At 49.4% G+C, this 19,565-nt stretch overlaps 1 protein-coding gene across 1 annotated transcript in view; it reads right to left on the reverse strand.

Moving 5' to 3' along the window:
* Positions 1 to 19,565, reverse strand: part of LOC142574416 (uncharacterized) — a 168,910-nt gene that overhangs the window by 83,064 nt on the left and 66,281 nt on the right. Inside the window, exon 4 of the mRNA XM_075683504.1 lies at positions 444 to 485. Coding sequence (XP_075539619.1) covers positions 444 to 485 — 42 coding nt within the window. The remainder of the gene's footprint in view (positions 1 to 443; positions 486 to 19,565) is intronic.

The raw sequence follows: 19,565 nt of genomic DNA on the forward strand, positions 1-19,565 counted from the left end.
TTACTCTTTGAACGCGCTCCCCCCATCCCGGCCAAACACAGGCGCACATACACTATATTAGGCCTTCGTGCCGGCTTGAGACTCTATGTATACAGGGTAAATAACTGAATAATAAAGAAATACATAGAAGAAGAAATAATCCTGGACAGCGTTCTGTTACTGAAATTGCACAGTATCGTTTATCTTTTGTACGCGCATTAAAACCAGTACTTGTACTATTATGTACTTGTAAAGCAACTAAAGGGAGGAATTCTCAAGTACTAGGTTAAAAAAACAACGCCCTGAGGTATTGTTGACACCTATGAAAACACGCCAACCAAGCGCCGATGCCACAAAGAGGTATACAATTACTGCAGCCTTAAATAAAATTGTTTGCCTGCGCGCTACTGACAAGAAATCATTTCTGGGCAAAAGATACATTATTGTTAGGGCGAAGAACGTACCCACTGGCTCCATGCGGCATCGTGAATGCAAGGAATGGTGTCCTGCGCAAAACAATGCGATCGATATAAAAATTGCAGCAGATCCAATGCATCTTTCCAAAATCTACATATAGCAAAACGGTGTCTGAGAGGTAAATACTGGCGTTTGGGACACCTTCACTGCGCTTACATTTTCCCTTGACTCAAGTTATAAACATTGATCTAGTTTTCTTCCATTGTTCGGCATTATATGACCATGCGCAGGCGGTCACAGAGCATCGCTGTTGAGGCTTTCTGTACTATATCTGGCATTCGTTTGCGCAATGGATGTACCAGCAAATAACGCAAAACTGTAACCAGCCGCCAACAGCGTTAACAATGGTACGACGACGACGGCGTGACATCCACAGCGAAAATACCAAAGAATGACAAGAGTGGTATGAAGGCAATGGCATAGGTGGAGGACGGCGATTCAAAGATGTTGACTGAAAGGCGATGACGCTATGACGACGACGGGACGAAGATACCGGTGGGATGGCGGCGATCTCTCAACTCACTAAGAGTGGTAGAGTGAAAACGGAAGAATAGCTATGACCTGACCTGTCGATGAATGATTGACCGCACTGGTAGGAAAGCGACGAAACGACGACGAAGGCATCGCAACGACAGCTTGTCGGTGTTACAAATGGCGTCCGGCTAACACTCGTCACTTGCCACAATGGGCTACCTTAATCCGAACTATGAATGAAACACTGGGTCAGCTTAATTCGCAGTATGCTTGGTGTTTCTGCAAAACAGTAGCAAACCGCGAGCAGCGATGACGATGGTACGACGACGGTGCCGTGACAGCGACATTACTTTCACAATGATCCATGCTTTCGGCACGACGATGACGACCATAACGGCGGTGGCAGACGCGGACAAGTCAAAGGAATAGGCAAAAAATGCTTTGGTTTAACATTGAATTACGTGCCCGATCGTATGAAAGAAAACGTGGGCTGCAGCACAGTTGCCCGATGCAATAACCCACGACGGCACGTTTATTTCTTCCGTGCCACGCAAAACTAGCTCTTTGCGTTGTTCGCCGCGTGTGTCACATACTGCGTGGCGCGGGTGCGCTGCACAATGCGACACAAGGAGAGGGACACGGCACTCCAAGCGGTAGTGTTTGTTCAGCTTTAACGAGGATGATGTGGTTTAGAGGAGGGTACTGGGTATGACCCTGCACCGACTTAGCAATAACACAGATACATACACAGGCTTCGTCACGCTCTGTGTATTTAAGCAGTACGAAAATGCGAAACAACTCAAGGGTAGAAATTACGTTATAAATCGGCGGATAAGTAAGGTTGAGTAGAAGGCTGGAAATATAAAATATGGCGAACGCTTAAGCTTCGCCTTTAAGTGTAGAACGCGATACCGTTACAGGGCGCCGTTGACACCTACAACCGACACCGGATATTCTGCGCCGCCGGGCCCTACATATAATAATCGTGGGGACGATCCTGGAGGCAGTGCAGGGCAGAGCAATGGCTCATACCCCCGTAAGGCAGAGGCTACAAGCAGCGACTCATGAATGGTTCGTACCCCAGTGAATAAGGAAAGAGGGCTTTGTGTTTGAGTTTACACGCACCACGATTCTATCGCGTCCGGCACGACCCTCACGACGTCGCCAGAAGTTGCGAAGGCGGCCATTGCCCTGGCAATGACGGCATGCTCCAAATACAAATTCAGTGTGAGTGGCTCCAAGCCGGCCATCCTAAATTTCGCAAGGGGGCTTGTGTCGTCTGAAGCACTCAAAACCCTGCCGACCGGTTTTCGTTGCAACCGAGTGACGGGAGTCCAAATCGTCTGGGCGCTGGCCCACTCCGGCCTCCCGGGGAACCAGAACCCGCACGACGCGGCTCGAGGCCTTACCAACCAAGTCGACGCCGAGCTTTCCACCACTGACGCTTACTCGTTTCGCCGGTCGGGGTGGGACAGGCTGGTGTCCTATCAGGACATCTTCGATAACTATAGCCATGTTAGGGCCAAGTATCCTGCAGCACACAGAACTTTAACTAAAGTGGCAATCGGTGGCATGGCGTTTACTCCAGACCAACATCTTCCCTAACCATGTAGCCTAAAGCCGCTGTTGCGCAGGGCGGCATACAGCCGAACGCAAAATCTCCAAAGACAGGGCAGACCTTCAACACATGATTTGCTCGTGTCCCCTCGAACGTGGTCACGACCAACAGTCGTCTTTAGAAATCAGGTCTGTGGAGCAGTGGGAGACCGCGCTGCCCAACTGAGATCCGGAAGTGAATGTCCGACCCGTCCGGATGGCTGAAACGCTGCTGGAGCTTAAGGCCTCCTGGCTGTTGCCTAAAGTGAGAAGAAGACAGAAGAGAATATCCCACCTCTTCCCCTTCCCTTGACCCTGTCCCTGAAAAAAATAAAATTATTCTGTCTCTCTCTTTCTCTCTCTCTCGCCACGTACCAGCGGTATGTTTTCTCGTATATTCAAATTATTATCTCGTATATTCAAGTTATAACCTGACGCTATTATGGCTGTAGGTTGCGTGTAAGACGGACAATCCTCATTTTCTGACGCATTTTACTTTAAGAAATTCAACAACTTCAGTAACGCCTCAGCGCGACGCGGAGGGCCTGCGTGCTTGGCGTTCTTTAAGCAAAAAAAAGTGAGGCGTGCAGATAGAACACAAGAGAAGAGAAGTGGACAACATGAACGCCGGCGTTGGTGTTGTCCACTTCTCTTGTGTCCTGTCTGCGCGCCTCACCTTTTTTGCATAATCAATCCTTACCAACTAGCTCAGCTTTCTCTCGTTCTATGTGGTTCGGGCTAATCCACCAATTCGAGGGAACCGACAAACAACTCTTGGACAAAGTGCGTGTCAAATGCTTCGGGGACACGAACCTATTCAGCATATACAGGGGATTACCGGGGAAAAGAAAACCCAAGCTTAGGCAGACCCATAACTCGTGAAGAGGTCTATGCAGCAATCAGAAGCACAACTGGAAACACGGCAGCGGGTGCGGACTAAATTAACGCATTCAACCCCAATCTGAGTGACGTGCTAGTCGCAGAACTAACCGACTTCCACAATAAGCACTGGACAGCGGAGACCATCCCCGACGATTGGAAATATGCAGAGGTAATTATGATACCAAAACCGGGCAAAAAGCTACAAATCGAAAACCTAAGGCCCATCTCCCTCGCATCTTGCCTTGGCAAGTTGTACGAGAGAGTGGACACGATGAGGCTACAACGATACATAGAGAATCACAAATTATACCCCCACAGTATGGTCGGATTCAGGGCGAAGCTGTCGACTTAAAACTTACTATTACAGATCAAGGGAGAAGTCTTAAGCAATGTTCCCAGGAACGGAGAGAACGTGATAATGGCATTGGGTATTAAAGGAGCCTTTGACAACGTGAGTCACGAAGCCATCCTAGCGGGCCTGGACGACCTAAACTGTGGCAGGAGGGTTTTCGGCTACGTCAAAGCTTTCCTCTCCAACAGAACAGCTCCGATAGGGCTAGGAGAACTCCGCTCCTAGAAGTTCCATACCCCCAAAAAGGAACCCCCCAGAGATCGGTCGTTTCACCAACGCTGTTTAACATAGCAATGATCGGCCTAGCGAAACAACTCAAAGAGGTCGAGCGCATACACCATGCCATGTACGCCGACGACATAACCATTTGGACCAACACGGCATCACTCAAAGAAAAAGAAGAAAGACTACGAGAGGCTACGACCTGCGTAGCGAACTACGTGAGGACAAGAGGGCTAGCCTGCTCCACAGAGAAATCTGAGGTGTTCAGAGTCTGGAGAGGGAAACAGAATCGCACGCTCCCGACTACGGACGAGCTCAAGCTTGGCTTCTACCTCGAGGGAAAACTAATACCGGAGAAAACGCTAATAAGAATTTTGGGCATATGGATACAGTCGAATCAATGCTGCTCACCCATCCTCGCTCTAGTCAAGACCAACTCTACATGTCGCTCGCATGATAACGGGCATCTCTTACAGACGCTCAGGCATGCGAGAGGAAGACACGCTAAAGCTGGTCAGGAGTCTGGTGATCAGCCGGGTTACCTACAGTCTCCCGTACTACAACCCAATCAAGAGCGAGGTTCAGCAGATAGACGCGATCATACGCAAGGCATACAAAACCACACTCCACCTACCACAATGCAGATCCACGGAGAAGCTCTTGGCCCTAGGAGTTCATAACACTTTCGAAGAACTTAGAGAGGCACAACATGTTGCTCAGCTGCGCAGACTACAATAGAGTGCGTCTAGCAGGAAGCTTCTGCAGAAGTTGGGATGCAGCGAACAGATGCAAGAAACCCAAAGAACCGCGACTATCCCGGACAAAATACGAAACACGATCAAGGTGGCTCCCATTCCCAAGAACATGGACCCCAACCTACACGAAGAACGGAGGAAGGCGGAAGCCGAATACATCCAAAAGTCACTAGCTTCCGAGGCAACAATGGTATACGTGGACGCAGCCACATACACCAGAAGGGCGAGACAGACCAACCCCAACACAGTAGCGGCGGTAATAAACTCCGACATGCGAGAAATCGTCAGTGCAACTCTACGGGACTGCATGGTGGTCGACGCTGAAAAAGCGGCCGTCGCTCTAGCGGCAGCGGAGGGCTATCGGACTAGGCGGTCCTTCACAATACTAACCGACTCCCAAACAGCATGCAGAAACTACATGTTAGGCAGAATACGTCACAGAGCGCACCGCATACTCCGCTCTGAAGATCATCAAACACAAGACGCAAAAAAAGAACAACCAATTAGACACGATAGTGTGGACGCCGGGTCACACGGACGGGGAAGGCAACCGTGAGGTCTACAGGGTAGCTCGAGGATACTCTGCATACCGAGCACCTTCCGCCAATGACCTCGAGGAAACCGAGCCAGTCCCCAGAGAATACTCGGCCATCCTAAGCGACTATAAGGGCAGCAGGAAGTGGTACCCCCCGCCCCATAGCTGCCTCACTAGAGAGGACTACGTAGCTTGGAGGCTGCTACAGACGGGTGCATATCCGAACTTAAACACACTCAGTAAAATACAACCCACACAGTACACTGACAAATGCCCATGGCGCCAGGAAACACCCACGCTCTACCATATAACGTGGGCCTGCTAGAAAACAAATGCGGTACCAATAATACCAAGCCCGAGTGGGGAGCAATGGGAAGGAATGCTCTCCAGCGACCGTCAGGACGTCCAACTAGGGCTGATCTGACGGGCCCAGCTGGCAGCGGCATCCAGCGGAGCCCTGGGCTAGGCGTAGACGGCCATTGCTAAGAAGATGGAAGACACAATCTGTATCCGCGAAATTCATCAACTTTTTCTAGAGCTAAATAAACGTTTTTCCTCCTCGTCTTCCTCTGTGACAATGGTCCTGTGCTGTCGCGTTCAAAAAATATCAGCACCCTACCACTATGTGACGAAGGATGACCAGCGAAGCTGCTTATGTGGGACCCTTAAAGGCGAATTGCACCTCCACCGTCGGCCGGCCCGGCATTGCACTATCTTCGGGATCGGCCCACGTATTGGGAGTGCTTAACGCCTGCCTTACTTCCGCCACGGGTCGGCCCGGCATTACAATATCTTCGGGGTCAGCCCACGTATGGGCAGTGCTTAACGCCTGCTACACGTTCACCGCGGGTCGGGCCGTTATTGCAGTATCGTCGGGATGGGCCCACGTATGGGGATTGCTTAGCGCATGCTTCACCACCACCGCGGGTCTGGCTGGTATTGCACTATTTTCGGGATGGGCCTACGTATTTATTTATTTACTTATTCATTCATTCATTTCACATACTGTCAATCCTTCATGGGATTACAACAGGAAGGGCAAGTACATATGGTAGCATTTATGAACAAAGAATATAAATACATTATATAATCATAAGTGTGTTATTGCAAAGGCTTTGGTTTCGCTAAACAAAAGAATTAAGCAGTTCATCACAAATGCAATATTTGGGTACAACATGCTATAACAAAGAAGAAGCTGAGAAAACAAGAAACCCAACAAGAAAAAGAAAAAAAACACATGGGAACATATGTGATATAAAATACCTAATAAACATGACAAACATGATGCAGTCGTGCGTATGATACATCATACAAAAAGAACCCGCATCGTTTAAAGTGTTAGGCTATGCAGATCGGTAACAAACCTGAGTATGTAAGTCAGAGCTGTAAGGCAAGGAGATGTTCTTCCACCGAATTAGCAAATGTATCTAATGAGGGGCTGTTACTAATGGATTCATTCAGTTTATTCCACTCTCTTATCGCTAAAGGAAAGAATGAATTCTTAAAGCAATCGGTATGAAAAGAATGCTCATTGAGTGTTTGTGTGTTTTTATGCCGCGTTGGCCATGTTTCATTCCTGGAGATGTATATAGAGGTATCAATATTAAGCTTGTTGTGTAAGAGCTGGTACATAAGTTCAGAACGGACTAGTACAGCTCGGTTTCGTACTGTTAGGATTCCGGCTTTGTTAAGTAGTTCGGTGGGCGAGTCTGTTAATTTCAGTTTATTGTATACATACCGTAGAGCTTTCCTTTGTACGCCTTCTAGTTTTTAAGTAGTTGTTTAGTGTGTGGGAACCAGATAACATTTGCGTACTCAAGGACTGACCTGACGAAAGTTTTGTAAGCTAGAAGTTTTGTATCGGGTGGTGCTAGTCGGAGGTGTCTTCCAAGAAAGAAAAGGCGTTTCATTGCAGTTGCTGTAATGTTATTTATATGGGAGTTCCATCTGAAGTCATGTGTTAACGTTAATCCGAGGTACTTGTGTTCATGAACTCGTATTAGTGGCACGTCGCTAACGGTATACATAAAGCTCGAGTTACTTTTTTTCTGGTGATTGAAAGAACAGCAGATTTCTTAGTATTGATGGTCATTTGCCAGTGGGCACACCAGTTAGACACAGCTTTCAAATCGTTGTTTAATGTTATGTGGTCATCACGTGAGTCAATATTTCGATAAATTATGCATCTTCTGCTAATAGCCTAATGTTTCCTGTGATTTTTGTGGGTAGGTCATTAAGAGGAAGCTTTAGCTCAAGTGCTCCTATCTAAATACATGTAGAAGGAGAATTCGTTTTTCTCGGAAACCACTGCACCAAATTTGACGAGGTTTGTTGCATTTAAAAGAAAAACTTAAGATCTAGTGACTGTTGGTTTCGAATTTTCGAGTTAGGTCGTCAATCTTTTATTAAAAATTGGCGAAAATCAAAAATTTTCAAAAAACGAAACTAGCAAGTTTACAAATCTGTAACTCAATCACTAAAGATTATAATACAATTCTGTGAATTGCATCTAAAAGTACATCCATAGCGGACAAAATTGATATGTTACACATTAATATAAAAAAATTTAATCATAGGGAAATACAACTTTTGTAAAACCGTTGTAACCAACGTAACAAATTCATGTAAGATATAAAATTACATATTGAATTTGTCCGCTTTGAATGATCTAGTGGATGCCGTTTACAGAACCGCGATATCAGTTCTTGATGCATAGCTATCAATTTGTAAACTTCGTGCTTCTATTTTTTTCAAACAGTCAAATATTTAAAAATCGTTTTAGGACAATTCAAGCCCTAAATCGAAATTCCGCTTCCAACAGTCACTAGAATTTAACTTTCTCTTTCAAATACAACAAAGTTCATCAAAATCGGTCCAGGAGTTATCTCATAAAAACGTTTTTGCGTTTTACATGTATTTGAATAGGCCGCGTCGGAGTTGGGCCCGAGCTAAAGCTTCCTCTTAAGAAAAATTAGAAATAAAAGAGGAGCCAGAACGCTTCCTTGGGGGAATCCCGATGTTACCCGGGCTGTCTGGGAAATCTGTCCGTTCACTTCCACAAACTAGGTACGGTTAGTAAAATAGTCGCAAATCCCCTAAATTATGAAGCCTGTACCTCATGTATTCTCAAGTTTCCTTATGAGCTTTTTGTGTGATACCCAATCAAATACCTTCGAGACATCGAGTAGGGTATGTTTGTCTTTGTTTGTCGATATTAAATATGTCGTGGGTTAGTTCCAGTAGTTGAGTGATTTTAGAAAGGCCTCTGCGAAAGCGATGTTGATATTATACTCTCCTTTTCTAAGAAAACGGTTATATTGTCACGTGGTGGTGATGTTGAAGAACACAGTGGTAATACTGCGAAAAACAAAACTAACTTTTATTGCGCGAACGTGTGCCCACAAAAACAGGCTACACTTATAACACAACGACAGCGGCGAACACGGTCGGCGATCGTCGAAAATCTGATCAGCGGGTCAAGCGCGTCCGCTTTTATACAGCAGTCGTCGAATGTTCCAGACTAATCGTTCGGACCCGCGTGCCTTCCACAAATATCTACGCCATTCGCGTCAGGTGATGAAATCAGATAACATAAGGCTGGGCGACAACAGACAGCGGATAGAAGCATCGATAACTTTCCAGAAACTTCGGATACATGCAGGCGCGTCCCACGCTGTGCGATTACATCCGATAAAGATAACTACACGTGTCAATACCCCCCTCTTAAATAGCATCGTCCCGATGCTACAAATATAAGTGAGCGAAACACAAAAGGACACTTGTAAACATAAGTAACAAAACAATGCTTCATTAACGCTGGTAGTGCGGCTTGAGTCGCACAACGTGGACTATTTCAGGTCGTGAGCGGCGCCGCTGTGATAGCGAAATGCCGTCTGGCACGACCTCATAGTCCAGCGCGCCAATACGTCGGATGATCTTGTATGGTCCGAACTAGCGACGCAAAAGCTTCTCGCTCAGTCCTCGTCGGCGTATAGGGGTCCATACCCAAACACGGTCGCCGGTCTGGTACTCGACGAAGCGTCGTCGGAGGTTGTAGTGTCGGCTCTCGGTCCTCTGCTGGTTCTTGATCCGCAGGCGAGCGAGCTGTAGGGCTTCTTCGGCGCGCTGGAGATAGGTAGCGACGTCAAAATTCTCCTCGTCAGAGACGTGCGGCAGCATGGCGTCGAGCGTTGTCGTCGGGTTCCTGCCGTACACTAGCTTGAATGGCGTGATCTGTGTTGTTTCTTGCACCGCCGTATTGTAAGCGAATGTTAAGTACGGCAGGACCGCATCCCAGGTCTTGTGTTCTACGTCGACGTACATTGCTAGCATGTCGGCGAGGGTTTTATTCAGGCGCTCCGTAAGACCATTCGTCTGCTGATGGTAGGCAGTTGTCCTCCTGTGACTTGTCTCGCTGCATTGCAGAATGGCTTGCATGAGCTCTGCTGTAAAGGCCGTTCCTCTGTCGGTGATGAGCACTTCTGGAGCACCATGTCGCAGCAGGATGTTCTCGACGAAAAATTTCGCCACTTAGGCTGCGGTACCTTTCGGCAGTGCTTTAGTTTCAGCGAAGCGGGTGATGTAGTTCGTCGCTACGACGATCCACTTATTTCCGGTTGTTGACGTCGGAAAGGGTCCCAGCAAGTTCATCCCGATCTGCTGGAATGGTCGGCAAGGAGGCTCGATTGGCTGTAGTAGTGCGACTGGCCTTGTCGTCGGTCTCTTGCGTCCCTGACAGTCTCGGCATGTTCTGACATAACGGGCGACGTCGGCGGTCAGGCGCGGCCAATAATACTTATCTTGTATCCTCGATAGCGTCCGAGAAAATCCGAGGTGTCCAGCGGTCGGATCATCATCTACGGCGCGCAGTACTTCTGGACGCAGCGCCGACGGAACAACAAGAAAGTAGTTGGCGCGGACTGGTGAGAAGTTCTGCACGAGTAGATTGCTTTCAAGCGTGAAGGAAGATAATCCGCGCTTAAATGCCCTAGAGGCAACGTCGGTGTACCCTCGCAAATATTCGACGAGGCCTTTTAGCTCCGAGTCTGCCAGTTGCTGTTCAGCGAAGTCTTCCGCGCTTATAATTCCAAAGAATGCGTCGTCATTCTCGTCATCTTGCGGCGGCGGGTCAAAGGGGGCGCGTGATAGGCAATCGGCATTGGAGTGTTTTCTTCCGGACTTGTAGATTACAGTGATGTCGTGTTCTTGTAGTCTGAGGCTCCACCGCGCCAGTCGTCCTGAAGGATCCTTTATATTCGCTAGCCAACACAACGCGTGATGGTCGCTGACGACTTTGAATGGCCTGCCATAAAGATAAGGACAAAATTTAGTGGTAGCCCAAACGATGGCGAGGCATCCTTTTTCGGTCGTAGAATAGTTGCCTTCCGCTTTTGACAGCGACCGGCTAGCATAAGATATCACCTGTTCGACTCCGTTTTTCCTCTGGACTAGAAAGGCACCGAGGCCTAGGCTACTGGCGTCAGTATGGATTTCTGTATCGGCGTACTCGTCGAAGTACGGAAGTACCGGCGGCGACTGTATGCGTCGTTTGAGCTCTTCAAATGCGTCGGACTGCGGCGTTTCCAACTTGAACTCAACATCACATTTAGTTAGATGTGTCAACGGCTCAGCGATGCGTGAAAAGTCCTTGACAAAGCGCCTGTAGTAGGCACCCATCCCAAGGAATCTACGCACTGCCTTCTTGTCGATGGGTTGCGGGAACTGTGCGATGGCAGCTGTCTTTTGCGGGTCTGGGCGGACACCCGATTAGCTGATTACGTGGCCTAGGAACAGAAGCTAATCGTAAGCAAAGCGGCACTTTACCGGCTTCAGAGTGAGCACTGATGACTCGATGGCCTCTAGTACTGTCGCAAGCCGCCTCAGGTGATCGTCGAAATTTCCGGCGAAGACGACGACGTCATCCAAGTAAACGAGACAGGTCTGCCACTTCAATCCTGCTAAAACCGTGTCCATCACGCGCTGGAACGTTGCAGGCGCCGAGCATAGTCCGAATGGCATAACCTTGAACTCGTAGAGGCCGTCTGGGGTGGTGAAGGCCGTCTTTTTGCGATCTCTTTCATCGACTTCTATTTGCCAATAGCCAGACTTGAGGTCCATTGACGAGAAGTAGTTAGCGTTGCAGAGCCGATCCAATGCGTCGTCAATCCGCGGGAGGGGGTATACATCCTTCTTCGTGATCTTGTTCAGACGACGATAATCGACGCAGAACGGTAGGGTTCCGTCCTTTTTCTTCACCAGGACAACAGGGGATGCCCACGGGCTTTTCGACGGCTGGATGATGTCATCGCGCAGCATTTCGTCGATTTATTCTCTTATAGCTGCGCGTTCTCGCGGCGAAACTCGGTAAGGGCTCTGGCGGAGTGGTCGAACGTACTCGTCGGTGATTATGCGATGCCTGGCGACTGGTGTTTGTCGGTTCCTCGATGACGTCAAAAAGCAGCCTTTGTATCGTCGCAGCAGACTTCTGAGCGGCTGCTGATTAATCACGGGGAGACTTGGATTAATGTCGTAATCTGGTTCGGGAACCATCGTCGTCGGGGTAGATGCGGCGGAATCGGAGAGGACAAACGCATTACTGGTTTTCAGAATTTCCTCGATATACGCTATCGTCGTGCCCTTGTTGATGTGCTTGAACTCCTGGCTGAAGTTTGTCAGCAACACTTTCGTGTTTCCTCCGTGCAATCGAGCGATCCCTCATGCGACGCAAATTTCTCAGTCTAGCAGTAGACGTTGGTCGCCTTCGATGACGCCTTCTACGTCAGCGGGTGTTTCGGTGTCGGCCGAAATAACAATGCTGGAGGGAGGCGGGATGCTCACTTGATCTTCGAGCACACTCAAGGCGCGGTGACTACGAGGGCTCTCCGATGGTATCGCATGGTCTTCCGACAGAGTTACTGACAGAGTTACAACACGGCGCTGACTGCGCCGTGTTGGTTGAGGAAGTCCATGCCGACAATGACATCTCTTGAACACTGTTGGAGGATAACGAAGGTGACAGGGTATGTCAGGTCGTGAATGGTAATTCTTGCCGTGCATATTCCAGTCGGCGTTATGAGGTGTCCTCCAGTGGTCAGAATTTGAGGGCATTCCCACGTAGTCTTAACTTTCTTCAACTGGGCGGCGATGTGTCCACTCATGACGGAGTAATCAGCCCCTGTGTCGACTAAGGCGGTGACTGCATGGCCGTCGAGAAGCACGTCGTGGTCGGTGGTTCTTTGTCTTGCATTACAGTTCGGTCTTTGCGTCGGATCACGACTGCGTCGCGTTGACCTGTGGCTGGTATGTGACGTCGTCAGGTCGTCTTTCGTCGTCACATTCTTTTCTTCCAGACTTCGTCGGGACGGCGGCGTGTCGTTATGTCTTCGAGGTAGTTTCTTCGGCGTCTTCGTCCCCGGCGGAGGATCTTCGTCAGTTCAACGGACAGCAACCGCACCTGCATCGGTTGCTGCTTTTAGTTTTCCGGATATGGGCTCGCTGACCGGCACCGGGCTGGGCCAGTGTATGGTCGGCGCTGCGACGGTCGTCGAGAGCACTGAGTAGCCGCGAGGTAGTCAGCGATATCGCGAGGGCGTTCACCTTGCTGCGGGCGTGGAGCATTGACGGCGAAACCTCGCAGTCCCATTTCCCGCTATGGACATCGTCGGTAGACGTGACCCTCTTCCCCGCAGTGGTAGCAGAGCGGGCGGTGGTCAGGAGCGCGCCAAACGTCGGTCTTCCTCGAGAGCTGGGCGACGGGTGGGCGTGCTGGCGGCGGCGGCGGTGGTGGTCGACCGAATTGCGGAGTCACACGGCCCTGGCGCGGTCGCGGAGCAGGACCTTGACGGCGTACGACGGCGGCGTAGGTCATGACTTCGGGCTGGGGTTGCGGTAATTGAGGCTGCTCCTCCGGAATTCCTAGCGACCGCTGAATCTCATCTTTGACGATGTCAGCGATCGAGGCCACTTGAGGCTGCGACGACGGGAAGATCTTCTGAAGCTCCTCTCGTACGACTGCCCTGATAGCCTCGAGCAGGTCATCGGAGACCAGTGATTGAACTCCGGTATAGCTTGTAGAGTTGGTGCGGCGGTCAAATTGCCGGTTTCGCATCTCGAGCGTCTTCTCGATGCTAGTGGTTTCGCGAAAAAACTCGTCGACGGTCTTCGGTGGGTATCGTACCATACCGGCGAAAAGTTCCTCCTTTACACCACGCATTAGTAGCTGGACTTTCTTTTCCTCGGACATTTCCGGGTCGGCGTGGCAGAATAGGCGGCTTATTTATTCTCTAAAAATTGCGATGGTCTCCTTAGGCAGCTGCACTCGGGTTTCTAGTAGTGCTTGGGCTCGTTCTCGGCGTACGACGCTTGTGAATGTCTGCAGGAAGCCGCTTCGGAAAAGGTCCCAGGTCGTTAAGGTGGCTTCTCTGGTCTCGAACCACGTCCTGGCAGCGTCTTCCAATGCGAAGAAGACATGTCGCAGTTTGTCGTCGCTGTTCCAGCTGTTAAATGCTGCGACCCTCTCGTACGTCTCGAGCCAGGTTTCCGGGTCCTCGAATGTTGAACCGCGGAACGTGGGGGGCTCCCTGGGCTGCTGCAGCACGACGCGGGATGCTGCGGCTGCCATTGGGGTGGACTTGGTGGCAATCTTTCTGCTCGTCTCAGGTAGAAGTCCGTGCTCTGGGGGCAGTCCTTGCAGTCGGCGGCTAGCACGCTGGTCTTGGGCGACGTTGGTTTTGTCCTCGGGCTTCGGGCTTGGATCGCGGCTTTGCGGGGGCGTTCGGTACATGAACGCACAAGCACCTTCACCAGATGTTACGTGGTGCTGACGTTGAAGAACACAGTGGTAATACTGCGAAAGACAAAACTAACTTTTATTGGGCGAACCTGTGCCCACAAAAACAGGCTACACTTATAACACAATGATAGCGGCGAACATGGTCGGCGATCGTCGAAAATCTGATCAGCGGGTCAAGCGCGTCCGCTTTTATACAGCAGTCGTCGAATGTTCCAGATTAATCGTTCGGACCCGCGTGCCTTCCACAAATATCTACGCCATTCGCGTCAGGTGATGAAATCAGATAACATAAGGTTCGGCGACAACAGACAGCGGATAGAAGCATCGATAACTTTCCAGAAACTTCGGATACATGCAGGCGCGTCCCACGCTGTGCGATTACATTTGTTAGGCGGCGAAACGTGGTTGCCCGATAAAGATAAGTACACGTGTCAATATTTTTTAGTATGATGTGTTCTAGAAGTTTGCACACGGTACTCGTAAGCGAAATCGGTCGAAAGTTGGACGGGTCGTCCTTGCAGCCTGACTTATGTATTAGAAAAACTTTCGCAGATTTCCAATCCTGTGGAAGAACATATGATGATAATGATTTGTTAAGTATTATACAAAGGTACTTCGTCATCCATTCTGCGTATCGTTTCAAGAAAGCGTTGGGTATTTTATCCGGGCCTGGCCCTTTTTTTGTGTCCAGGTTTAGGAGAAGGTTCAGCACTCCGGCCTCCGTGACGGTGAGGGGGCTTAGTGGGCTGTTAACGGTTATGTCAATTCGGGGCACTTTCCCATCGTCAGATGTGAAGATAGAAGAAAAATACTTATTTATTGAATTAGCGCTTTGTTTGCTAGTTTCGGGTGATACTTGGGGAATCACTTGATGCCTTAGGTTTAAGGTAGTTCCAGAATTTGCTCAGTGAATTTCTTAGGAATCTTTGAAGTGTGTTTGTATAAAAGTTTGACTTCGCTGTCCTTATTTTATATTTCATGTCTTGGATAGCTAGAGTAAGATTACTTCGAGATGAAAGTTTAGGTGCTATTTTCATTTTTTTTTGAGACGCTCTACTTTACGTTGGGCATGAATGATGTCACGTGAGATCCAGGGATTGTGCTTCCTCGTTTCTTTAACTTTAGAAGGTACGTACTTAGAAATACAATCAAACATCATGTTTTTAAAATCATGCCACAATGTTTCGATGTTTCCAGTGGAACGTATTGAAAGTTCTTCAAACGCGGTAAATTCGTTAGATAAGTAGTCAATAATACTCGTATCGTCTGCTCTACTGAAGTCCGGGTAAGTGATGCGTGGTTGGGAAGAAAATGTATGAGGAGCGTTTAACGCCTGCTTCACCTCCTGCGCGTGTGGGCTGGTATTTCACTAGCTCCAGGATTGGCCCACGTATGAGGCTTTTTTGCTTACAACGACACGAAAATTTCCTTGTACGGTAGATGTATACAGCTTCGCTGTAATATATTCATTAGGCTCTACAATAACCCATTACCGACAAGCTTTACCACATACTAGATTCTGATCCAAGCTAAGATTATAGTAATAAAATAGAGCGTACGATATTAGACTTGCTAATCATTGAGTTGCTCAATCATTCCCAGCACCGTTTCATGAGACCTAAAATTAAACGAGCTGATTGTTCTACGGAAGGGGAAGAAGAAGAGCACGGAGCAGACACGTCTCTTATATCGGCTCCGTTTTTTCGATGTTCTGCTGGCCAATTTTTCGTGGTACGACGATTTCAAGCACATCATCAGATTTGTGAACTTGCCCAGACTCGGCTGATACGAAGTTTCAAGGTGGGAGCCAATTTTTGACAATTTTATTGGACTTTCTCAGTTCATCCCAATACGTGTGGAGCTAACCCTAGCGAAGAGCAGGGCTCATTAGGCCTTGCCGGCTTACGTGCCAAGCGGACATGGCAGACTTCCGTAGGGAAGAAGAGGACAACAACGAGGAAGATTTCGGTTGGAAAGTGACTACCGGACGACGATACCGTGCTGGAAAGAAGAGTAGCAACGCGGCCAACGCGACGCCAAGTACCTCGCAAGCGTCTGGCGGAGACGTCGCTACCGGCGGCAGCAAGAGACGCGTCACCAACGCCGGCTCGAACAGGAATCGTATAGTCAAGGCCTCAAGGATGCCCCAACTGCCCGCGGTGCATCGGAAGATTATAATCAGGCCAATAGGAGGACTAAATTTGAGCAAAGTAAGTACCATCGCTATTGGAACTGTAGTGATCGAGGCTTCAGGCCTAACGGCAGAGCAAGCAATTGAAGACATCTGGTGCCCCGACTTCACACAAAATATCGTGGTGGTGAGCACGCCTAAAACAGACCATGCGGCAAGGTACGTGAGAATCAAGTACTTCAAAATCGTGGAAACGGAGTATGAAGTCAATGCGTACAAGACGGCTCCGCACGCCACGTGCAAAGGGGTGATTCGTCGAGTCGACATCAGGGACTCCCAGTCCACTATCACAAGGAACATCGTGCATGAGCGCAACCCGCTCGCTTTGGCCGCCAAGTGCGTCAAGACGTCGGGCTCAGTCATCGTCCTCTTCGATGGACTGAGAGTGCCAAACATTGTGCGCTACGGGCCGACCTTGTTGAGATAATATCTCGACAGGAAACAATTTAATGTGTGTTTTACTTGTGGTAGGGTAGGACACCGCTCGGATGTGTGCCCTACGCCGGACTCTGTTCAGTGTAGAGGGTGGGGAGCCCTCAAATCACGAGCGGGCCACGTTTGCACGCCCAAGTGCAAGTTCTGTGGAGGAGACCATCCCACCGGAGACAAGGCGTGCAAGCAGGGATTTCAAACACACTATGTAGTACGAGCTCGCCGAACGAAACGCACCCGGTCACGATCGGCCACGAGGGAGAGAAGCCGCTCCAAGTCGGGAGAAGCGCAGGTGCTAAGGGAACGCGCCTGGTCGTGATCGGCCGTGAGGGAGAGAAGCCGCTCCAAGTCGGGAGGAGCGAACACCTGGTGCCAAGCCTGGGCGGATAAAGTCAAAGGTACGGTGAGAATCGCCGGCGGCGCCACTACGCCGGCGGTGACTGAAAGCAGTGATGCCAGAATAGCACAGTTGATTAGGGAGGTAAACTCTTTGCGTAACTAAGGAACAGCTGACCAAACAGGTAGTAGAATTGAAATAGAAGGCGCAGCCGAGCTCTGCCAGCGTAGCAGTAGTCAGACAAGTAGTTCAAAGCAACGAATCAAGCGGGGGAAATAACTCCCCCGCCCCGAAAAAAAAGAGCATTGAGCCCCGAAACTGACTCGGATTTCTGAGTCCTCAGCGAGCTGAAAGAGGTAATCAAAGAAATTAGAGAGCTAATGGAAAGGAATAACTTTAAAGTGGATAGACTATGGAAATGGAGGTTAACGGCTGAACAGAGATTCAAGAAACTCTAAACGAGATGCGACGACGGCAAATTCTTGCCGTCAGAATCAGAAAGCGTAAAATCGCTCTCCGGAACATCGGGGGGCGCTCCAAAGTGATCGATCGCGGGTAACAGCAAAATTAACTCATCCAATTATCATGGATAGCGCCCACAGTTTTAGTGTGTGGCAGTGGAATTGTCGCGGATTCCCCAACAGAAAGGCATCGCTGCGCCAATTAATTAGATCGATGGGGGTCAAACCAAATATAATTATGCTGCAGAAAACTTTAGCGGACGAAGTAAAGCTAACCGTGTACAAATCGGTATGTAGAGAAAAAGATTGCGGGAGGGGATTGGCGACCCTCGTTGACAAAAGCTACCCTTTATCGAACACGATATCCATCTCGGATTGAGTAAAATCGAGAATATCTTAGCAGAAGTCATACTCAAAAGGCACAAGGGCAGGCCGAGGAGTATCTTCTGCCTAAACATTTATAGGAGTCCTACCTACGAGAAACAAAGCTTTAGGGCACTTTTCAACAAGGCACTCGCAGTCGCAAAGAGCTCCCCGCTCATCATTGCAGCGGACTTTAATGTCCCCTACCAAACGTGGAAATACGCTTGGAGTACAAAGAAAGGTGAGGGATTATTAGACCTTGACACGGACCTGGGACTGTGCCTGATCAGCGATCCGACTTTCCCCACCCGCTGTGGCACGTCCACGTGCAGGGACTATACACCCGACCGAACTTTTGTCAACAACTCGAAACAAACTAGTTGGGAAAACTCGGGCACCGATCTAGGCAGCGACCACTATATCATACACATAGGTATAGGTATACCGAAACAAGAGACTAGAACCTTTCGGTGCACAGACTGGGACCTTTTTAGGGAAGTTAGAGCGAAGATACTGGAATCGGAACCGATAGAAGCGGGCAGAGAGTCCTTCCAGGCCTTGATCAACCAGCTCGAAGAGGACCTCTGGGAGCCCACAAAAGAAATTAAGACCGAAGAAAACATAGACAGCATAGACAGTAGGCTCGCGCATCTTATCGAGGCCAAACAATCCATCCTGTAAAGATGGAGAACGCAAAGACTGAACAAAAGCTCAGGAAAAAGATAGCGTTGCTAAACAGACAGATCGAGGAGCATTCGAGAACGCTCGTGAAACAGCGGTGGGACGAAGTTTGCCACTTGGCAGACAGCAGAATCAAACATGGAGGCACTTGGAACATCCTCAAACATCTATTGAACGAGAGCGACACTAAGTCAAACAAGAGAACGGCAATTACAAAACTGGTACATCAAGTCAGCCAGTACACGACTCAGGAGGTAGTCATGAGACAGCTCGCGTACAAATATCTCCCGCTCAAACAACCGGCCGATACCGAGGAACGTGTGAGTACATGGGAGGACCGTGCGAGAAAATGGACCGTGATTTCACCGAAGGTGAGGCCGCCCACCATGGTCTCTCTAGTAGATCGGCAGCCGGACCCGACAGTATTACCAATAAACTCTTAATGAATCTAGACGACGAGTCGATCACTTTCTTGACGGATCATTTCTCCGAGTTGTGGAGAAAGCGAGACTATCCGGCTCGGTGGCTGTGCCACAGCATGGTTGCACATTCCACTTGTCTTCGCCATGCAGATGCACTTGCCCTCGATCATCTGCGTCATGCTCCCTGCTGTCTTTTGCGCTACCTGGGCGACCGCGATTTAGCGTGCGCCGTTGCGCGGCGCGGCTGACGGAAGGACATTGTGCGCAGCAACTGCAAACCTACGACTCAGGTCAACTTGACACTCAGCGCAGAGTGGGAGGCCCCATCGTCAGCAACAACACTCACCATGCCAACTATAAAGGAGCAGCGACCATCCACCGCACCCTGTGGGCTAGGTGGCTGTGCCACAACACGGTTGCATAGTCCACTTCTCTTCGCCATGCAGGTGCACTCGCCCTCGATCATCTGCGTCATGCTCCCTGGTGTCTTTTGCGCAGCCTGGGCGACCGCCATTGAGCGTGCACCGTTGCGCGGCGCGGCTGACGGAAGGACATTGTGCGCAGCAACTCCCAACCTACGACGCAGGTCAACTGGACACTCAGCGCAGAGTGGGA

Source organism: Dermacentor variabilis, chromosome 3, assembly GCF_050947875.1.
Source record: "Dermacentor variabilis isolate Ectoservices chromosome 3, ASM5094787v1, whole genome shotgun sequence".
In the NCBI taxonomy this organism is placed as follows: domain Eukaryota; kingdom Metazoa; phylum Arthropoda; class Arachnida; order Ixodida; family Ixodidae; genus Dermacentor; species Dermacentor variabilis.